Source organism: Eretmochelys imbricata, chromosome 8, assembly GCF_965152235.1.
Source record: "Eretmochelys imbricata isolate rEreImb1 chromosome 8, rEreImb1.hap1, whole genome shotgun sequence".
Classification (NCBI taxonomy): domain Eukaryota; kingdom Metazoa; phylum Chordata; order Testudines; family Cheloniidae; genus Eretmochelys; species Eretmochelys imbricata.
Genome location: NC_135579.1, coordinates 55162428 through 55185657, shown reverse-complemented (window position 1 = coordinate 55185657; position 23230 = coordinate 55162428). Strand labels below are relative to the sequence as shown.

Genomic DNA, 23230 nt, shown 5'->3' with positions numbered 1-23230 from the left:
TGACACGGCTACACCACCACTGCATACAATGATGCTGTTACAGCTTGGCAGTTCAGCACCCACCATATAATATCTGTACAGTACATAAAGATGTATTACAAACTCCTGTTCATGTTCTGGTTTATACTGTAATGTCTGTTTATAGAAATATATGCAGAAAGACTATTTTAGGTCATGTGTAAAAAGGAACAGAGTTAAGGCTGAGTGTTCAATCTTCACTGTTAAGTTCCTTGACACGGTGTACTTAATTGCTCACCCTCACTGTTGTATTGACTCTAGGGTTTTTGCATGGTATAATGCATGTTTTGCAATTTTTAAGTGTATAATGTGCTATGTGCTCTTTTTCTTAAAATGCATTTCTGGATTTTGCTTCTATGTATAATTCACTACAGATGGGATTATCCCAAGTATAAATTCAGAGAAAAGAGAGAACAGCATGCTGCACACACCATATCTTTCTGGAGCTGAAGCCGCCTCTGGGTCCTTTTCTGGTTCTCTTTCACACTACTGTCCAGATTTGCAAACTTGGATGTTCCTTCCTATGGAGTGAATGAAAGGGCAATTAACGGGGGACATTATTGGTAGCATTGAAATACATGAAATTTCACACAACTGAGCCCAATCCACATTGCCCTGAGGTTCAGAAATGTGAGCTTAACTTTTTTGCTTGTTTCAAAAAAAAAAAACAAAAAAAACCCCCAAAAAACATTTATGCTTCTGCACTTCTGGGGTTTGTTGGAAACAATTGTACCAAATTCCCACGAGGAAGTTTGTCTGCAAAACAGTCCTGGCCCAGGCGAAGCTTAGAAGAACCACAAATCAACTGACACTTTCAAATTCAAGAAGCTTGAATATGGCATCATATATTTCATCCGAACCCAGCTTCTGGGTTTTTGTCCTTAGACCTCTAACTTATTTCACAATCAGCAGTTTTACAAATAAACATCTCCCCCTCTGTTATGTAACACAATGGTGTTTTTCTTTTTTTATACAGTGACTCTATGATATGATGACTAACCTTTACGGTTTTCTGAGTAATAAGGAGACATTCATGAAATAAAAGTGTTTGTTTTAGATTTGCACAATTCGAGGCTGAGGGATTTAGGTTTTCCAATAACTGTATGAACGGGAGCCACATTTCATAACAGTTCTGTAGCCTTTGCCTTATGGCATTAATTTATTTCTGAGATTATGACCCCCTTTTTCTAGTGAATCCCAAAACAACAATAAATAATAATTTGCATTTGTAAAGCTCCTTTTGTAGGATCTCAAGGTACTTTATAAATGTTAATTAATCAAGACTCCCAACATTCCTATCAGATAGATGAGTAATACAACACCTATTTTATAGCTGGGGAAAACAAGGAGTTTTAGTGACTTGCCCAGGCCATATAACAGTAAGTTGCAGAGAGAGAAATGACAGGTTTCAGAGTAACAGCCGTGTATTTGCAAAAACAACCTGTATTTGCAAAAAGAAAAGGAGTACTTGTGGCACCTTAGAGACTAACCAATTTATTTGAGCATAAGCTTTCGTGAGCTACAGCTGTAGCTCACGAAAGCTTATGCTCAAATAAATTGGTTAGTCTCTAAGGTGCCACAAGTACTCCTTTTCTTTTAGAGACAGAAATGGAACTTAGTAGCCTGGACTCCCATAAGAATGGCCATACTGGGTCAGACCAAAGGTCCATCTAGCCCAGAATCCTGACTTCCGACAGTGGCCAATGCCAGGTGCCCCAGGGGGAATGAACAGAACAGGTAATCATCAAGTGATCCATCCCCTGTAGTCCACTCCCAGCTTCTGGCAAACAAACAGAGGCTAGAGACACCATTCCTGCCACCCTGGCTAATAGCCATTGATGGACCTATCCTCCATCAATTTATTTAGTTCTTTTTTGAACCCTGTTATATTCTTGGCCTTCACAACATCCTCTGGCAAAGAGTTCCACAGGTCCTCCGTTTTGTGTGAAGAAATACTTCCTTTTGTTTGTTTTAAACCTGCTGCCTATTAATTTCATTTTGGTAACCTCTAGTACTTGTGTTATGAGAAGGCGTAAATAAACATTTCCTTATTTACTTTGTCCATACCAGTCATGATTTTATAGACCTCTATCATATCCTCCTTAGTCGCCTCTTTTCCAAACCGAAAAGTCCCAATCTTATTAATCTCTTCTCATATGGAAGGTGTTCCATACCCCTAATCATTTGTGTTGCACTTTTCTGAAGCTTTTCCAATTCCAATATATCTTTTTTGAGATGGTGCGACCACATCTGCACACAGTATTCAAGATATGGGCATACCATGGATTTATATAGAGGCAACATGATATTTTCTGTCTTTATTATCTATCCCTTTCTTAATGATTCCCAATATTCTGTCAGCTTTATTGACTGCCACTGCACATTCAGTGGATGTTTTCAGATCTCTCTCTCCTTGGTGGTAACAGCTAATTTAGACCCCATCATTTTATATGTATAGTTGGGATTATGCTTTCCAATGTGCATTGCTTTGCATTTATCAACATTGAATTTCATTTGCCATTTTGTTACCCAGTCACCCAGTTTTGTGAGATCCCTTTGTAGCTCGTCACAGTCTGTTTTGGACTTAACTATCTTTAGCAGTTTTGTATCATCTGCAAATTTTATCACCTCACTGTTTACCCCTTTTACTAGATCATTTATCAGTATAGGAGTGGTCCCAGTACAGACCCCTGGGGGACACCACTATTTACCTCTCTCCATCCTGAAAATGGACCATTTATTCCTATCCTTTGTTTCCTATCTTCTAACCAGTTACCGATCCATGAGAGGACCTTCCCTCTTAGCCTATGACAGCTTACTTTGCTTAAGAGCCTTGGGTGAGGAACCTTGTCAAAGGCTTTCTGAAAATCTAAGTACACTATATCCACTGAATCCCCCTTGTCCACATGCTTGTTGACCCCCTCAACGAATTCTAGTAGATTGGTGAGGCATGATTTCCCTTTACAAAAGCCATGTTGATTCTTCCCCAACAAATTATGTTCATCTATGTGTCTGATAATTCTATATTTTCAATCAATTTGCCTGGTACTGAAGTCAGGCTTATTGGCCTGTAATTGCCAGGATCACCTCTGGAGCCCTTTTAAAAATTGGTATCACATTGGTTATTCTCTCATCATTTGGTACAGAAGCTGATTTAAATAAGCTACAAACCACAGAAGAAATACTCATGCACATGGTGCAGCAGGCTTGTAGTGCTCTAGATTTTAGAGATGGAAAGACCTCTTGGTTCACCCACCAAACCACTTCTGGCTTATTCCATACAGTACTGTGACAGAGCGTTGGGCAACAGTAGCTGTACCAGCATTCTGAGCACTGACCAACAATTATGTCAATTATGTCTAACTGGTGAGTCTTGCCCACATACTCAGGGTCTAGCTGATCGTCATATTTGGGGTTGGGAAGGAATTTTCTTCCAGGGCAGATTGGCAGAGTCCCTGGGGTTTTTTCGCCTTCCTCTGCAGCATGGGGCACGGGTCACTTGCTGGAGGATTCTCTGCCCCTTCAAGTCTTTAAACCATGATTTGAGGACTTCAATAGCTCAGACAGAGGTTAGGGGTTTGTTACAGGAGGGGGTGGGTGAGACTCTGTGGCCTGCGTTGTGCAGGAGGTCAGGCTAGACGATCATAATGGTCCCTTCTGACCTTAAAGTCTATGATTCTATGATCACCCCCAGAATAAACCTGAGGGGTAATGCTGTGCCTAACTGATAGGCTGGGATGGGCTGAGGAGAGCCCAAAAGGCTAATGAGTTCATTAGATTAGAAAATAGAAAAGGCACAGGAAGGAGATGCTGAGGGGAGCAGAGAGAGACTGGCAGGCTTTTGCAAGTCAGAGCCAGGAGAGATCTCGCGGGGGAAAATCCTTTCTGTCTCCACACTTCTTGGCTGAGTGAACCAAGGACAGTATGCTTGTAAACACAATGCTGCACAAGTGATGGGGAGAACACTAATAAATTGTTCAAGGTGTTTGAACAGAAGAAGGTCTCCCAGCAGTTTGTATCTAGAAAAGAGACAGGAGAGAGATGCTGCCCTGTCAAAAGTATATTCAGCTGTTTTGATCCACTCCAGCTTTAGATGTCTCAAGCGATGAGTCTGCTACAACTTCCTTGGGGAGACTATTCAAGGATGTGGCAGTCCTCACAATTAGGAAAGAGAGAGTTCCAGGCTTCATCTAAAGCAAGTCTTGGGGTTGTCACGAGTGGAACGAAGTTAATAGAACAGATGCGCGAGATCATCATAAGCTCATTTCATTGTCTTCAGAATGGTTTGCAGAGTAAGAGCTGGCAGGATCCAATAGGTCGGTTCTCGGGGATGTTTAACATTTAGTTAATTAAACTGCTCTGGATAGATATGGACTCCACTCAATATTTATTACCGCTTCACCTGCTGTAAAATGTTTTCATAAATGGCTCATAAATAGCTACTGCCCACCAAGTTTGAATAAAATCACCCGCCACCGCTGAACCTTTGTCCAAAACTCAGTGCTTGACACGATAATGCTGAGGTGAACGATAAACTCCTAGACAGACTAGATATAGACTGGATAGAAACAGAGTGAATTAGACAGAGCTCAGAGAAAACTAACTGAACTTTCCCTTAGTTTCTAGAAGGTTCATACCAACATGTTTCCCTGCCAGTATCTCTCATTTTTAGGGACCTCTGAACTTTTGGGGTTTATCCGGTCTGACAGCAGAATTCCCAGACTACTGCAGCATAGACTGTTCTGTGGCATTTCTGGCCACACACACAGCAGGAAGCCTGCTCCTTCCAGATTCCCAGCCCCATTTTGTAGTTCCAAGAAGGTGGGGATAGTTTGGATGAAATCCTCAGCTGGAGTAAACTGGCATCACTCCCACTGCAGTCAAAGAGCTATGACAATTTACAGCTGCTGAGAATCTGGTCTCTGTATTTTTTTATGCTCGTCAGTACCGAACCTTTCTAGATGAATTTATGACTAATGGAAAGGCTATCTAGAACAGCTGTATTTGTGGGAAGTACTTCTGCATCCTTTGCCGTTGTGCTATTTTGCAACTTCTTTGAGCTGCGCTCCTCAGTGAAACAACAGGTACCTCAACACCTTCTAGAGCACCTGTTCAGCAGTAGACAAATCCCATAATCCATCCCAACCTTCCATTTGTGTATGGCCTCAGTGCAAGTGGAACCAATGCAATTCTGCTGTGCCAGGGCAGAAAGGTCACACAGGAAGCAGGCATGCACACTCCTTGCACGTCACAGAACTGTGCTCTGTAAGGCTCCCTACAATGGAGCCGGGGGGTGGGTTTGGGCGACTGGTTAGGGAAAGGGCGGAGTTCAACACTGACACAGCTCATAACTCTTGGTCTCAGCCTCATTCTCACCTTCATTAGCAGCTCTCTACTAGTCAGATAATTGTCATGGTCTGAGAAGATATCGGACAGCTCTTCAAACATCAGCATCCTGTCCCTAGGCAGAAGAGGAATTAAGTCAATTATTGATTACAAAGCACCCTAAATCAAGCCTACATCATTATTATCCAGTTTTCCACAGCGATGAAGGACTAGACAACAATCAAACATGTAAAAGGTGGGTCAGCACTGAGACCCATCCACTGAGGTGCTGAGCCTCCTCAACTCCTATTGCTGCTGGCTCAGCATTTTGCAAGATTGCATAACCATGAAAAGTAACCCTTTCTGTTGATGTTCTCCGTGGTAAGGTTGTATGGTGCCAAAATAGGGATATGCCTGCCGTCCAGTGCTCCACTGCAGCCTGGGAATCCCATTGCTTCAGATCCATCCACTGTGTCCTGCACGTTGCCGAGAGTCACAGTCATAATGGTCTTGCACGCACAACAGCCCCCAGAGTGGATTTTCCAACTCCAAAATAATTGCCCACTGACCGGTAGCAATCTGGCATTGCAAGTTTCCACAGTGCGATTGTTGCTTGCTTCTTTGCTGTCAGTGCAGCTCTCCTCTTGGTGTCCTTGCTCTGGAGGGTTGGGTTGAGCTCAGCACACAGATCCAGGAACGTGGCCTTGAGTATACGAAAGTTCTGAAGCCGCTGCTCATCATCCCAAGTCTGCGTTATGATGCAATCCCACCAGTCAGTGCTTGTTTCTCGGGCCCAGAAGTGGTGCTCCAACATCGGCAGCTACCCTGTGAATGCCACCAATCACCTTGATTTGCTTCTTGCTATGTCCCACAGCAATCTGTCCTCCAAGAAATCGTCATGTTCCATGCTGATTAGTTTTTTTCTTACGGCTCTGCAAATACCAGAGGATTGTGCGTCCTGTGCTTGCGATGCTTATGACAGTAGTGCAGAGCTGTGCAGGCTCCATGCTTCTGTCAGAAATGGGGGACAGTGAGGACGGCTGCGTGGGTTTGTGGGATTTTTAAAAAAGGCACGAAAATTATGAGATCTAGGTAACATTATGGAACGGAGACAGTTGCATGCTGGGAAACTGACCTCTTGCTCCCAGTCACCCTTGCATGACTCACATCTGCCCCACCGTGCTTTGCCAAAAACTTCCCAAAAGACAGTGGATTGGATGGTGGGGGGATGCACACTAGGCTATCTACCCATGGTGCACATCACCGTGCATCGACACAAGCACTCTTGGTGAGCATGCACATTGCTAACGCAGGAAGCCAAGTATGCACGCTCACAAACAATATACTAATAGTGGCGGTCTTATGCCGACATTATTTGGGTCAGTAAAAGTTTGTACTATAGACATGCCCTAAGCATAACTGTACTTTGTTTTTGTTGTGGGCCAGTCATAGCGGAAAGGATATAAAAGGACAGTGGGAGGATTACTTTGGAACAGACGCCCAGGTCTTCTTTAACCGGTAGATGGAGTTGGACTGTAGTGCTGAAACAATGGCCCTCAAGGAGGAAAAATTCTTCAGGATCCTACATTCCTGTAAAGGGAGGGATTAAAAAATAAAGGGGAGTTAAAGATCAATATTACAAGTGAGCTGGCGATTTCCTGTTTTTCTAATCTCACAGCTGCAGTGAATTCTTACTACTCTATAGGCAGCTGTACAAACATAGGGCATCAAAAATGGCTCCTCTCTCCCTCCCCACCTACCAAAACCTTTATAGATTTTGGCACTTAATCCTTGTTTTCTTCACTTTCATGTTTTTTTTTTTATAGCTTCCAGCTCTTCTAGTAAAAATACTAGTGGAGGTGGGTCTTTGAAGTCAAGCTAAAGAAAACAAACTTTATCCTATTAACAAGCACTTTATAATTACCATCTCCCCCTGCCGGGGAAAGTTGGGGCCTGCCTATTTGCAAGTGGAATTTAAAACGATAAACCTTGCCAAACTAAGTGACAATTTAAAAATACACACAAAAGATCAACATATTCCGGCGAGTACATTGTTTAAGGTAAGAGCTCACAAACCTCTCCATGGGGGGAGCACATCTGAATAGAAAGACGGGCTCAAAGACATCTCCCTCCCTTTTGTGATCACACCACATCTTTGTGGCAATTATAAGAGAGGCTTATATGGAAGCAAGGAGGAGGTGGAGAAAGAACAAGCAGCCTGTGACCAACCCGCTCTCCGAAGAACTCATGAAAGTGTGTCCACAGCCCAGCAGTTCATGCACGCACATGCAAACACCACTTGCTCTGCTAGTCTCCAATATTAACATTAAAAGTCACATTTTTAACGTTACTCTAACGTTACTCATGTTTATGAGCATGAGCTGTGTACAACTTTAGATGCTGTTTAAGAATTTACCTTATAATGTTAATATCAGAGAGTAACAGAGCATATGGTGATGGCATTTGGGCTAGGTTTGTACTAAGGTTGGTATCAAAAGACTGTAGTTGGGGCCAAAGCCATTATTCAAAAGTTCAGGGTCAGACCTGATGATACCAAAAGCTTGAAAGCTATTCTTGTACGATTTCTGGCACCTTGCGCCAAAATCTCACAAAACAGCTTTCTCACAAGATCTTTGGCAACAGTAGAAAACAGGCTTCTTCTTGGTTTGGGCTCAGCTCAGAACCCAAACCATAGGGGATGGTTTGGATCCAGAAATCTGATCCTGAAACATCCTGCTCTCCAAACGTGAAAGAGGTTGGGATAGTAGGTGCCAGTGTGGGCCCATCTTTAGTTTACAGCTTCCACTGTATTTAAGAAAAACATCAGGACTCCCATTATAGGTCCATGTTTTCAGATGTTTATTTTATTCACTGCAGGCTAAACTTTAGCCAACATTTTTCTGCCTCAAGTATTTTTTTAAGAATTGCTTTGCCTCTTTTTAAGTGACACAAACATAAAACAATCAGAAGCTTTCCTGTACCTGAAATACTCAAAAATAACCTTCATTTCAAAAAAGGAATTTTAATAGGCAATTAGTGATTCCTTTTTTATTTTTAAAGAAAATATTTAATGTAGAAAATTGGCCATTCTTGCTCAGTAATTTTAGCTCCGAAGTGGAGTTTGAAGTGCTGGCCGTTAGAAAAAACATATAATTTTTTAGTGACTAATTCCACTTTAACGGGCAGATTCTCAAGCACAGGCACCTAAATATGCAAAACATTCATTTGTGCATGCAAAATAAGCAATTCCATTTAGAAGTAGGTAACTGTTTGAGTAGCTAGCCATTCTGCCTGTGCAATTACTTGACTGAGTGTGCACATGCATTCTTCATGGGTTCAGCTAGGGCTGCAGTATTTAATTTTGTGTGTGAATTTAGGCCTGGTGAAAGATACTGGATTGACAGTCCTGGAGGCTGAAGTCCAAAGATCAGATACTATGTGGGCAGTGACAGTCCAGACTTCCCCTGCCACTCCTCCTACCCTCTCTGTATGCATCCCCTGTCCTTGAGGGATCACCCCTAGGAATGAGAAAATAGCTTAATCTCCATACAATGCTTCACCTCTACTTCCAAACAAGGGTGTCCGTTAATACCTTTTGATGATGGTTTTTGTGATCGACACCTGTGTACCAGAGAACAAGACTGATACCATCAAAGTCATTTCACACTGGCCATCAAAGAACCATCAGATGATAACAGAAATTGGTCAACTACTGATTTAGGCTGAATTAGAATTGCCAATGTAGAGGTGAAAGACACTACTTCCCATACTAATACCCAGCCCTTATGTGCACTTTTCATCAGTCAAGCTCAAAGTGCTTTACAAAGGAGTGATCATTAGCCCTGTTTTACAGGTGGGGAAACGGAGGCACAGAAAGCTGAAGCAACTTGCCCAGAGTCAGCCAGCAGAGTTCCCTGAGCCATCCATTCCCACCTGTCTAGATGCCTATACTAACAATTTTACTTCTAGAGGCATAAAAACATATTAAGATTGGAAAACTCAATATTTGTCCTGATTTTTTTAAGTATTGCTTATTTTGTATCTCTTTGCAAGAATCCACGATTCTTTAATGTACGTTAGATTTATTTTTAAAGGAACACTGAAGCATTAAAACAAAACTATCTCAGTGCCAGCAGCCCAGCCCTCATGAGCACAGTTCATGAAGCATCCAACAGAAGTTACAATCTAGGGAACTCGGGTCGCTAAAGGAACTCAGACAAAATGATATCATGCAAACAAGTGAGAAACATATGGAATCAATTACTAAGGAAAGCAACTGAAGCAAAGAGTAAAAAGGAGTTTGAGAGACACATGGGGTATGGAGAAAAAGCCAGGAAACAGGATTAAGATGAAGCAAAGAAAGGGCAGGCATCTTGAACCAGACGGCCTGTTCTAACATTTCTTCTGTTCTTTTGAGTAAATCTGTAACTACAAACTAGTGAGCATGCCCATTGGACACAGAAAATGATTCAGTAAGCAAATATATTGCAGTGTCAAGGGTTATTCAAAACCACAATACTATGAGCAATAACTTAATTTTTCTGCTTTTTCCCCAAAATACTATTACTATTACTATTATCAATTTTGCATCTGATCATTTACCTGTCTTCCCATTTACTTTACTTTGAAATATGTTTGTGTTTAAGAAAGAAAAATATCTAGTTCGGTGATTTCATGTTTTAAGTTTATGGGATTTATAAATGGGGAAGGAAAGAAATTACAATTACCTGTTGAAGACGAATTATTTCTAAGGGCTTTCGTATTTCTGGTAGCTGATACGTAGAATCTCACTTGCATTTGATTCCTTCAAAATCGTTTCCATTTGCTCAGAAGCCCAGTTTCCCATTTGAAACAGGAGAAACACAAACTGGGATTAAAGCAAAGGACACAGGAAGCACCTTTTACTGTTTTACTCATATTTCTTTGCCCAGCCCTTGAATGTTGTATCCAGTTCTATTTGCCCCATCTCATAAAAGGATATAGTGGAACTAGAAAAGGTTCAGAGAAGGGCAAGCAATGGCTTCCATACAAGGAGAGACTAAAAAGATTAGGGCTTTTCAGATTAGAAAAGTGATGACGGGGGGGAGTGCGGGGGAGGGGGAGAATTTGATATAGGTCTATAAAATGATGACTGGTATAGAAAAAGTGAATAGAGAAGTGTTATTTACCCTTTCACACAATACAACAACAGGGGTTACCCGAAGACATGAACAGGCAGCAGGTTTAATACAAACAAGGGAAAGTACTTTTTCCACATAACACACAGTTAACCTGTGGAACTCATTGCCATAGTTTTTGCCATCACAACATCCTATAACTGGGTTGAAAAAAACTGGATAAATTCTTGGAAAATAGGTCCATCAATGGCTATTAGCTACGATGATCAGGGATGCAACCCCACGTCCAAGGCAACCCTAAACCTCTGACTGCCAGAAGCTGGGATGAGAAGACAGGGTTGGAGGACTCCAACTGCCCCGTTTTGAACACTCCCCCGTGAAGTTCTGGTACTGGCCACTGTCAGAGACAGGATACTGGGCTAGATAGACCATTGGTCTGATCCAATATGGTCATTCTTATGTTCTTATGATATTTAAAGATTATCCCTGAATCACCTCACACAGTTTACTCAGAAGTCATGAAGCATCAAGAGGGATGCAATCATTCCAGGATAGTTGATAAATGAGTATTAATAAATTTAGGCCTTGGAGGTCAACTGGTCTATTAATAACACAGAGTACTACCATATGGAAAGGCCCTCGCTTAGAATGAAGCTTGGTTTCTCACCCCTACTCCGCACCCTCATGGCATCAAGGACTAAGAGAGAATGCTGCAGAATTATTGCACTGAGTCTCTGAAAGGGAGAACACCTGTCACTGTCCATTGACCCCCTCTGACTGACCGAGGCTCTAGAGGGAGCTTCATCCAGACCCTGCCTGTCCCAGATTATGGGGCAGGTTATCAGCACTGTGGTGGTCTTTAATAAAAGGGGTGAAGAGGAGTAAAAGGGCAGAAAAATTAAGGGATATTGGAGAACTCCCCTCTCAAAACAACAAATGGGACAAACTTTCAAATAAGGATGCAACAAGGGGACACAAAAATGAGCATGCATCCTCTTCACTCATTAACATTTGACTGTGTGTAAGCAAAACACATATCTGAGTGAGCAAATGGGCTACAGAAGCAACCACCCAGTCTATGTGGGGTTTTGTGGGCACCATCATTGACCTTAGTACATTCTTGTTACACTTTCCTTGGGAAATGTGGCCTAATGCATCTAACTTTAAGAGGACCTCACCAGAATTCCACTTCCTTCAAGAAGATTAGTCATTTTTCTTTCCTAGGGAAGATTAATTGTTTGACTTTGCAAACCTCTCTCACCATAATAATAGCACTGACACAGACTTCCTACCTTCGAAGCACATGCATCATCCACGTATTAACACTCACAATGCTGTGATAAGGCAGCATTAACAACCCCATTTTCAGGATTGGGATATGCAGGATCTTGCCCAAGGCCACCAAAGGAATTAGTATGAAAAATAACCTGTGGACGAAGCACATGACCCGACCTCCCAAACAACCATTAACTGAAACAGGACAGAACGAATGCTTTACATGTGCAATATGAATCCACTTCTCAATGATCTTGGCTCTCTGCTGTGTTTTGAGGTCCTTGCCCTTCAGGATGGTGCTGACGACACATTTGGTAACTGCGTTGAACTGAGAGATGGTAGCTCTGATGGTAGGTGCCAAGTGTTTGTTTTCTTTCTTATCCCTCCGAGACCAGATGCATCCCAAGCAGTGGTGTGGCACCACTTTCTTAAAGAGCTTCTAGAACAAGAAAGAGGTTTGTAAATCAACAGGGCTCTCAGAGATTTCTGTTGTTAATATGTAGAAATACATCTTTTTACAGTATGCTGGATCTAAAACTGAGAGTGTCTTAACAGATAAATGCTCATTTTCTCCAGTATGAAAATTTACTCTGCTCCATATATACTTGAGGACAAAATGGAAATGTACCATGGTCAGCTAAAAAGTACTTAGAACATTTAGCTGGTTTGAACCAATGGAAGGCTGCACACGGCTGGGTCTCGGGGAGGGGAAGCCGGGCAGTTGCCCTGGATGCCGTCTTCCAGGGGTGCTGTACCACTGTCACGTTCAGCTGGGTTCCCCATGCTGATTGACCAGCCTTCTTCTCTTTGGTTCACTGAATGACCGTTTGTGCGTGTTTGGGGTAGGGGTTAAATGTTTTCCACCCTGGCTGGCAAAAAGGTAAGGGGGGGGGGGAGGAAACATGTCTTGTGTACACACATCACATATACAGTAGGAGTATATTTATGTACACACACACACACACACACCCCCTTTATCTGCATATCAAAATATACCAATACTATTCACAAGAACAGACTAATATGAGCTTAGTAATTATAGATGTCTATGTAAGAGTGAGATATAGTCACAACAGGTATCAGATATTAAACATATACTATGCTATCCTTGATCTTTGCAAAAAGGCCATGAAGTAGCAATATATATTCATACACATGCAATTTTAAAAATGCTTGGCTGAATGAAACAATCCAACTGGCTGAAATAGGATCAGGTAACCTAAAAGAGTTTTGTGTTGCTGCCCTGATAAGGCTAGCAGCTTTTTGGAACACTACATTTGTATTGGTTAACATGAGTTAAAAGAAAAATTAAAAACAACAACACTAAGTACCCTGGCATTTTCTCCAGTAGCTTTTCCCCCTAAATGTACACAGTACTTACTGCATCCATGTATGTTAATTGCTCTGCCACAAGGTCTTCTGGGAAAAAAGAGAACTCTTCTGGCCCACCAGTCTCCATTCCCTCTTCCTCATCAAGGCTGAAAGTAAAAGTGCTATGGAACCCATCTGTACAGCATGGAAAACATAATATCACTTGGTAAAATACATGTGCTAAACAGTACATTAAAGCCATTGTTTATTATTACCATTATTTATCTGTATTATAGTGGAGCCTACAGAGCCTAACAGATGTCAGGGCTCTATTGTGCTAGGCATTGTAGCGAGACACATAATGGAAGAGAGTCCTTCCTCTGAAGAATTTACAACCAACACAGACAAGACTTGCAGGTATAAAAATTTCTCCCTCCTATAGCAGAACCCCATTAATCCACCCTTTGATAGTCAGTACACTTATAATCTAAAAAATCAAACTATGAAAAGGGCCAGATTGTGTCCCACATTCAGTGCATAGGGACATTTCCTCGCTAGCATACTCTCCTTCCTGGGGTCCTATAGAAGTCCTGGTGTGGATCAAGCTGGGGAGAAGAGACAGTAACCCAATATGAAAAGGAGTACTTGTGGCACCTTAGAGACTAACCAATTTATTTGAGCATAAGCTTTCGTGAGCTACAGCTCACTTCATCGGATGCATACTGTGGAAAATACAGAAGATGTTTGTTTTTATACACACAAATCATGAAAAAATGGGTGTTTATCACTACAAAAGGTTTTCTCTCCCCCCACCCCACTCTGCTGCTGGTAATAGCTTATGTAAAGTGATCACTCTCCTTACAATGTGTATGATAACTGGAAATGGCCCACCTTGATTAGAGGACTCTCCAGGTTTGGGGGGAAAACCATGGTTTATTCCACCACGGAAACTTTCCCCACCACTCAAGGATTAGGGAGGATCTCACCTAAAGGATCCATGAAGATATTTCATTCTCCCTAAGTCCCCATCCCATGGATTTTACTGCAGGAAGAGGAGATCTAGTCCAAAAAAATACAGAAATTGGTGGACTCTCCCATCTCTCAACAAAGATTTAACAGCAAAGCTGTTGTAATGAGGTCTGGATTATTAAGGCTTGACAAAATATACAATACATTTCAGAGTATCTCTGAAGTATTTCATATCAAATTACAACTAAGCAATTGTCAAAATAACAAAAGGACATTATGTGATGGTTCTTCCTTTTCCCCAAAAATGTTTGTTTTCTCTTTGTTCACTACCTTGCAAACTCTAGTAATTCACATCAGGTCTCCCAGTCATTAGCACAAGACTCTACGGTAACAAATTAGAACTATTGGAAGGTAGAGACAGGAATCCAGACACACCAATTTATTGACAGAGCTAAAGGAGGTATGTGGAAATGTCTGCCGCAGCCTTATCTGCAGATATTTTATAAAAATAAACACATGGAAATGGATTTTCATTAGGGTTGTCAAGTGATTAAAAAAATTAATCGTGATTAATTGCACTGTTAAACAATAATAGAATACCATTTATTTAAATAGTTTTGGATGTTTTCTACATTTTCAAATATATTGATTTCACTTACAACACAGAATACAAAGTGTAGAGTGTTCACTTCATATTTATTTTTATTACAAATATTTTCACTATAAAAACAAAAGAAATAGTATTTTTGAATTCACCTAACACAAGTACAGTAGTGCAAACTCTTTATTATGAAAATTGAACTTATAAACGTAGAATTATGTACAAAAAAAACGGCATTCAAAAATAAAACAATGTAACTTTAGAGCCTACAAGTCCACTCAGTCCTACTTCTTGATCAGCCAATCACTCAGACAAACAAGTTTGTTTACATTTGCAGGAGAGAATGCTGCCCTATTCTTATTTACAGTATCACCTGAAAGTGAGAACAAGTGTTTGCATGGCACTGTTGTTGTAGCCGGCGTCACAAGATATTTACATGCCAGATGCATTAAAGATTCAGATGTCTCTTCATGCTTCAACCACCATGCCAGAGGACATGTGTTCATGCTCATGACGGGTTCTGCTCGACAATGATCCAAAGCAGTGTGGACTGACGCACGTTCACTTTCATCATCCGAGTCAGATGCCACCTGCAGAAGGTTGATTTTCATTTTTGGTGGTTTGGGTTCTGTAGTTTCTGCATTGGAATGTTGCTCTTTTAAGACTTCTGAAAACATGCTCTACACTTTGTCCCTCTCAGATTTTGGAAGGCACTTCAGATTCTTCAACCTTGTGTTGAGTGCTGTAGCTATATTTAGAAATCTCACATTGGTACTTTCTTTGTGTTTTGTCAAATCTGCAGTGAAAGTGTTCTTAAAATGAACATGTGCTGGATCATCATGATGACCGAGACTGTTATAACATGAAATATATGGCAGAATGCAGGTAAAACACAGAGTAGGAGACATACAATTCTCCCCCAAGGAGTTCAGTCACAAATTTAATTAATGCATTTTTTTTTTAAATGAGCATCATCAGCATGGAAGCATGTCCTCCAGAATGGTGGCCGAAACATGAAGAAGCATACGAATGTTTAGCATATCTGGCACGTAAAGACCTTGCAATGACAGCTACAAAAGTGCCATGCGAATGCCTGTTCTCACTTTTAGGTGACATTGTAAATAAGAAGCAGGCAGCATTATCTCCCATAAATGTAAACAAACTTGTTTTTTTAGCGATTGGCGGCACAAGAAGTAGGACTGAGTGGACTTGTAGGTGCTAAAGTTTTACACTGTATTGTTTTTGAGTGCAGTTATGTAACAATAAAAATCTACATTTGTAAATTGCACTTTCACGATAAAGAGATTGCACTACAGTACTTGTATGAGGTGAACTGAAAAATACTGTTACTTTTGTTTGCCATTTTTACAGTGCAAATATTTGTAATAAAAAATAAAGTGAGCACTGTCTACTTTGTATACTGTGTTGTAATTGAAATCAATATATTTGAAAATATAGAACATTCAAAAATATTCAATATATTTCAATTGGTATTCTATTGTTTAACAGTGCATTTAAAACTGTGATAAATCGCGTTTAATTTTTTTAAGTCAATCGCGTGAGTTAACTGCTATTAATTGACAGCCCTAATTTTCATTACAACAGTTTATGAAAATCACCTCTCTTTCCTCTTTTTTTGGGCACGCTGTCCCGTGCTGGAATCCTCCCACTGCCTTTCTGCATCCTAAATCATCAGATTCAACTCCATGACACCCACAAGATCTTAAAAAATCTTGTCTTCAACTCTGTTCTCATTTCCTTTACACACCTTCCTCCCCCCCTCAAGTCTTTTCCTTTACAGCCACCTTTATCTCCTTTTTCCACTCTCATTTTCACACCTTCTGTCACGTTGTCCCTACATTTTAAGCAATCTCCCAGTCCCCATCTGCGAAGAACACTCTCCTTCTTCAAATCCTTCTTTAATACCCATCTCTCTAAACCTGCTATTCTCTTCCTGACATCACTAGTAATCTCCATACACTCCTTCTCCTGAATTGCTGTCCTGTGCTTGCCTGGTTGCGTATTTTTAAGTTGCAAGCTCTTTGGGGCAGAGAACATGTAGTCGCTATGGCCACGACCTGGCAGTCTAATCCACAAAGGGTGGACCTGTGCAAAGCCCCATAGAGGTCTGCTCATATCAATCAGATTGCCAGATCCGGGTCTACATTTGTAAAGTTCATGTCAATGTATAGCATTAGATAATAATCATTGTTATAATTTAATGCTATCATATATTCAAATCTGAACTCTGAAATGAATTATTATTTCAGTTTTACATAAGGTGAGCAGACATAGAACGGACAGGGAATAAAATGAGTCACCACTATAAAGCAGCTCTCATCAGACCCTCAGAATAACTTGTTAATTTTTATTAACTGCCTTTATCCTTGCAGCATTCAAGTAATTTTATTCTCATTCAAGTGAAGTGCCTGTGACTCAAGTAGGAACCTTTTCAAGTATTACTTCAGGAAATTAGTGCAGGAGCTGAGTGCCTGGGAACTTCTGCTCCTTTTGGACAACAGTTGGATCTAAAAAATAGAGCCTTTGGGCTTTCATTGTTTGGCCTGCTAGAACCAAATCCAGGAAAGATCATCATTAGACACATATTAGCAACACTGTAGACTTCCTTTTTTCTTATGAGGAAAACATTTGGATTTTATGCAATAGGCCTTTTTATAAAGATTTAAATGCATAAATTCATTTGGCATTGCGTCTGATTATGCAATAATTCCTCATTTCTGAAACATCCAGCAAGTAATGTTTGTGAGATGAAATGCTACTTTTTTGTTGTTTGCCTTCTTCCATGTGTCATTTCCTTTCACTCATCTGTCAAAGATGGACACTGAATCTGGTTTGCACATTGCACAAATTCCGGTAACTTTCTAGTTATGCTAATTATGTCACAGGAAACTTTCTAACTGGGGTACGGCCTACGTGCCAGGTTTGACACTACATAGCATTTGTGTGTTACTACAGCTCACTATTGTTTCAGTGGATCTTTGACCTGGTAAAGTAAAATTTTCCTCTGTCCTTGGATGTCAGCAGCTTGTCACTTAAATAGGAAAAAACAGCCACAGGCATTTCCTTTGACATGGGGGTAACTGGGAAGAGAAGCTTTCATGACAAATAGGCTTGTGACTGAAGCTGCATTTGGTCACAGCATAGTAACATTTGATGGGATTTTTAATGAATTAATTTAATGAGAAAACTAATTAAAGAGCAGCTGTGGTTTTACTCTGAAGACAGAGAATGCAATTGCAATTAACTACATGGCTGCTTCAGCAACTTCTGTGCACTGGCAGAGTTCTTAGAAATACAGGAGTTCCCAAATTTCGATCAGAATTACTAGACATATGATTCCACACTGCATGTTTGTATTTCATCCCCTATGGTCTGTGAGATTCAACAAGCAAACAGCTAAGCAAGACTCCAGTGGGCCTGATTCTACATCCATTGTAACCCCACTGGTTTCAGTGGAGTCACTCTTGACCTACATCACTGTAAATGAGATCAAAATCATACACCCTGTAAAATTTACCCTGAAAATTCAGTTCTTCAGGATCGTCTGGGAGATTAGGCAATAATAGCAGTGCAAAAATGTAACTTACTCTCATTTTTCACTTCTTGCTTCTGAAGCTGCTCCAAGAGGTTTTGTGCCCTTCTCTCAGGGTCAGAGCCTGGCATGATCCTTTTAAGGTAATCCAGCAATTTCTGCAAACAAGGGTAATTGGGTGGCTCTCGGAAGTCTTCAGAGCATTGGTCAAGCCAGGCTCTCAAGATTGAGGCTATTGCACTGAAAAGAAGTACATTGGAAAAGGTTGATTATATATGGTATATAAAAAATCAACTTGTCATTTATACCTGTGTAAAGAGGGTACAGAATAAGTGTAATATATTACCACAGCTGTTAGTGAACAGCAAGTTCTGATTTGGTGGCATTTTTGCACGAGCTTTATTGTAATCTCATTTACACAGATTTTTACCACTGACTACGGTGGTGTTATATACAGCACTGTAAACAGGTGCTCAACCACTCCCCAAAGATGCAAGACAGTGGCGAATCAGATCCATTATTTTTAGCAGCACCAAAACCCGCCTATCTAATCCAGTATCTCTATCAAACAAGGTACCATTAGGCATGAGTGAAATGGTTCAGATAATAATAGAAACATCCTTGCTCCAAACATGCACAACCTTCACCCAAAATACAAACCAAATAGTTTTTTTCTTGTTTATTAATAATTTTCTTGCACCTTTATACTTCTGTGTTTGCACCACTTTTTGCACTGTTTCTCTTTCAGTTTAGCAGACACAAGAAATGCAGATTGTTTGGATAAGCTTCAACTAAGCATGCAAAATAAACCCAAATGCTAAAGCTTCTGAGGTCTATCACCCTCTGTTCTATGTTCTAGCCATACTCCATGTTCTTTCTCTATATAGCCAATATATTTTTAAGACTATGCTGACTTTCTATTTTACAAACATTTCCATATTTTCAACTAATGTTTCCTCCATTCCCTTCTATAATATGGCAAGCATCCTGCTTTTCTGGTCAGAAAGAGTGCTTTGAAAGCTGACAGTAATATTACTTGGTTAGAGCAGCCAGCAGGGGTAACTCTAGAATTACAAGAGCACAGCTGCACAAAACATTAACAACTAAGGATGAAAACATGCAAAACTCTCTTGGTTTGGGGCTTCATTACAAACTCAAAACATAGACCGTACAACTCAGGTGGTTCACTTCGGACCAAATCCTGCCATCTTTACAGTCAACAATCCCTTTGATTAACGACTGAGTAAGGACTTCAGGATCTACGCTCTTTGTGGTTATCAGCTTTATTCTTCTGAACAGCTTGGGCTCTTCCATTTCACCATTAATATTTTTCATTAAACAAGCTCATTCATTCCTCAGTCATAGATTAGTTTAAAAGTTACTTTTATTTAAAATACAGATGTTCCTGCTTCTATGTCCCTACTGCATTTTAAAGAGATGTCTTGCTGTTTTGGAGATACCAGTGTCTTAACCTACTTTAACAACAAACAACTAGTCTGTTGAATTTCAGGGGGCAGGGTAAGTTGACCTTTCAGACTTCTACCCATCTGGGGATGAGTTGCAAGTGAGAGCTCATTTATAGCTCTGAGAAGGGGTTGTTGTTTTTTTTATGTAGTGCTAATACCGTTCAACACATTTTTTATATTTAGTGCCATTGATGACGGGCACTTTCATACACTAAAAAATAAACAGAGTTTAACACAAGCCCAATCTCTCAGAGTGGAGTTGAAAAGTTCACAGTCGTTACAGACACTGATTTTGCCAGCAAAATAATTTCAGTCAAGAGGGAAAAAAAAAAAGTACATTGTGCAGACAGCGGCTGTATCCCACTGACCTCCTATCGGCTGATTAAACAATCAGTGTATTAGGGAGGGAAGCATTCTGAAGAAAGGCTGGACAAGTGCCCAAATCTTGTAGCAGCTTTATGTTTGATGTCCCTGGGAAGAAACTCCCTGTACTTGATAGGCCAAGAAACAGATAGGAATGTGAGACTTCCAAGATCTCAGACAGGAAAGCAACATCATAGAATCCATTCTTTATGGGGGGGATTGCAAGCCATAAATCTTTGTCTGTCCCCACATTGTATACTGCAGTGGTTCTCAACCCAGCAGTCTGGGGCCGCCTGGGGGTCCACGGGCAGGTTTCAGGGGGTCCGCCAAGCAGGACCAGTGTTAGACTTGCTGGGGCCCAGGGCAGAAAGCTGAAGCCCCATTGTCTGGAAATGAAGCCCAAGGCCTTGAGCCCTGCCACCTGGGGCTGAAGCAGTAGCCTGAGTAACTCAGCTTCGCAGGGGCCCCTGTGTTGTGGGGCCCCTGACAATTGTCCTGCTTGATACCCCCTAATGCTGGCCCTGGCTTTTATATGCAGAAAACCATTTATTATGGCACAGGTGGGCCATGGAGTTTTTATGGTATGTCGGGAGGGAGGGGGGCTCAGAAAGAAAAAGGTTGAGAACCCCGGTATACTGTACTGCATATTTTGTGGGCTGCCACAGAACGTTGGATTTTAAATTCCTGTCTTGAGAGCCACACAATGTGGGCTCTGTTCAGTAGTGCTTTCAAGTGGTCATTCACTAGCCTAGAGGTTCTCCTTGCTCCACTGGTATGAACCCTGTCCCTAAAATTTTAAATCCCTCACTCAGCCCATTGTTGGGTGGGAAGAGAGCTGTAGTTTTGTCACCTTTCAAAATGGGTCCACAGGACACCACTCATCACCTCACATTATGCCCCCCCAATGCAATGCAATATCCCAATGCTGTGACACGCTATGAAGTTATTGCAGAGGCCCCAAAAGATTTGATTATAACCAGTGAGCAGAGCTAGGAGGACAGGGAGCACATGGAAAACCAGAGGGAGAGAGTCCCTCATATCTCTTAACAGCAACTCCATCAATTGATTTTGGAGTGGCACTGATAATCTACAAGATGAGCTCTGCCCAATCCTCCTTGACTGGAAGGATAACTACGATGTGGGGCCTTGACGGAGCAGGTGCTGATGCAGAGATCAAGCAGAGGAATCCTTAGGTCCAGATGGGAATTTTGAGAACCTCTCTCTGCAAAGATAGCCATACAGCATTTTTCTTACCCCAACTGGTATTAAAGAAAGAGATTGGGCATCTTAGTGCCTTGGTTGGGGTTAAAAATTCTGCCAAGTCCACCACTACTGTCCCCAGGATGAGAAATTTTTATGAACATAAACTATGCTTTCAGCTCTGCGCAGCATCAAGTATATTTGCAAAAGGGGCTATATGAGATGGTTGACTAGTTTCTTACTGAATCAGCCAGCCAGACAGGAAGCATTTGTTCCTATGACCTCCCCTTTCCTAAATCCATGCTACATACCAACAGCCGAACTGTGCTTTGCAAAGGCCAGTCCCACCGTTTTCCTTTCACATGATTTCCAAGATTTCCCTCGCAAATGAAGTTAACCCAACCCTACTGTCTCAGTTTTACCTTGTCTAAAGTAATATGGGAATCACGTTGTTTGCTACTTTCAAATCCTCAGGAACATCTCCTGAAGCCAGGGAAAACCTTGTACAAACGTCAACCAAGGTTCACAGATTTCCTTCCCACAGTATCTGGATCTTTAAGTACACCAAACCCTTTTATAAGCAATGCAGTTGCTATCTGTAGAATGTCTTGCTCCTCTTCTCTTGCCCCTGCAAGACATTTACTTGGGTAGATTCATTGTTTGGTAGGAGATCCCCATCTTCTTCCCTTTAAAAGACAGGTGAGAAGTCACTGTTTGAACCGCTCTGCTGGTTCTTCTTCATGTTAATTGGGGTGCCTCTCACAGTTTCTATTTGCTCCCCTAGTGATTCCTTTTACTTGGTTCTGCTTGTTTTCAAAACTCTCCCACTTCTCCAGTCCTCATACTGCCCTCCATGTGACTCTACACTTCTCCTCACTTAACCACATTGGTTTCTGGGTTTTTTTTTTGTTTTTTTAAAGCTTAACTGTCTTTACTGGAATAAATGTTGATTGTACCTTCCCCAAATGAATCTTTAATACTTCCTACTATGGATTTCCCAGGCATGAGAGAATTCCAGACAATTTTCTTTCAATCGTCTCTCATTTCTTCAACGTCTGTTTCCCTGAAGTCCAGTGTTTTGGCACTATTATTATTACTTATACAGCACTGTAACTGCACATGGTGCTTTCCAGCTGAAATAATAAGCTCAACAGGTAACAAAAGACAAATTCTCTGTCACAAAGATCTAAAGACACAAAAAGTATCAATAGTGTATTACAGATATCCTTCCCCCACCCCAAGCATTCTATAACAATAGCCCAAAACATTGCAACATTGGTACTGCAGGTTCTAGTGTTTTGGATAATTAACATGGAATACTATAGTACTTTATTAGAGTTGAACCTCTAGGAATGTCACATGGTCATTATTACTGAGAGGCTTTGTGGAAGCCTCCTGTGCAGCAGGAGGAGGAGGGATTAGACATGAACTTGATGCCTGATTCATTTCCTGCATCAGATTCCAAGTTCCTTTTATAGTTCTAGCTAAAGCAGATTCAGTTGGATTTGACATTAGCTGAGTAAACAAAGGCACCAAGCAGTTAGAGGTGTTTTCATTCACTTTTGCTCCTTGTCGCTTAACAGATACAGAGGGGATGTCGCGAACTGCTAAACTGAAATCAATTTTAGGAGGAAAAGTACAGTCTTCTCCGTTTCCATCTTCCTGGATGTGGCTTCAAAGAAACTCTATTGTGCTCCAGTTCATTTGGGATTCAAACCTCAATCCTCTGTCATGCTGGTGCAGCAGTAATGTTTGGGGATATGGGAGAACAGAATTGTTTGGGGGCTTCCAGTGGGTGTGAAGCTCACTGATTCTCTGCATTAGAAAAGTGAGCTTGTATATTTCCTAAACTTCAGTTAGTCTGGTTGAGACACGCAACCTCCAATTTTATAGCACCCTTAATGTGGTTTCACCATGCTGCAAAGTAAAATCAAATAATTAAAATAAATAAAGCTAACTAAAAATGCCTACTAAATATCTGATATCACAATCAGGAAGCTGATTTTCTGACTCGGAAGCTCTCTTTTCAGTA

The 23230-nt window shown here is 41.0% G+C and overlaps 1 protein-coding gene across 6 annotated transcripts in view; it reads right to left on the bottom strand.

Annotated features, from left to right (window-relative positions):
• RGL1 (ral guanine nucleotide dissociation stimulator like 1) overlaps positions 1-23230 on the bottom strand; it is a 159443-nt gene that overhangs the window by 24272 nt on the left and 111941 nt on the right. For all 6 annotated transcript variants that reach the window (XM_077824803.1, XM_077824802.1, XM_077824805.1 and 3 more), the window contains 6 exons: positions 18225-18409; positions 13117-13241; positions 11959-12174; positions 6830-6933; positions 5395-5479; positions 450-539 (listed from right to left, as the gene is read on the bottom strand). In XM_077824803.1, the coding sequence (XP_077680929.1) occupies positions 450-539; positions 5395-5479; positions 6830-6933; positions 11959-12174; positions 13117-13241; positions 18225-18409 (805 nt within the window). The remainder of the gene's footprint in view (positions 1-449; positions 540-5394; positions 5480-6829; positions 6934-11958; positions 12175-13116; positions 13242-18224; positions 18410-23230) is intronic.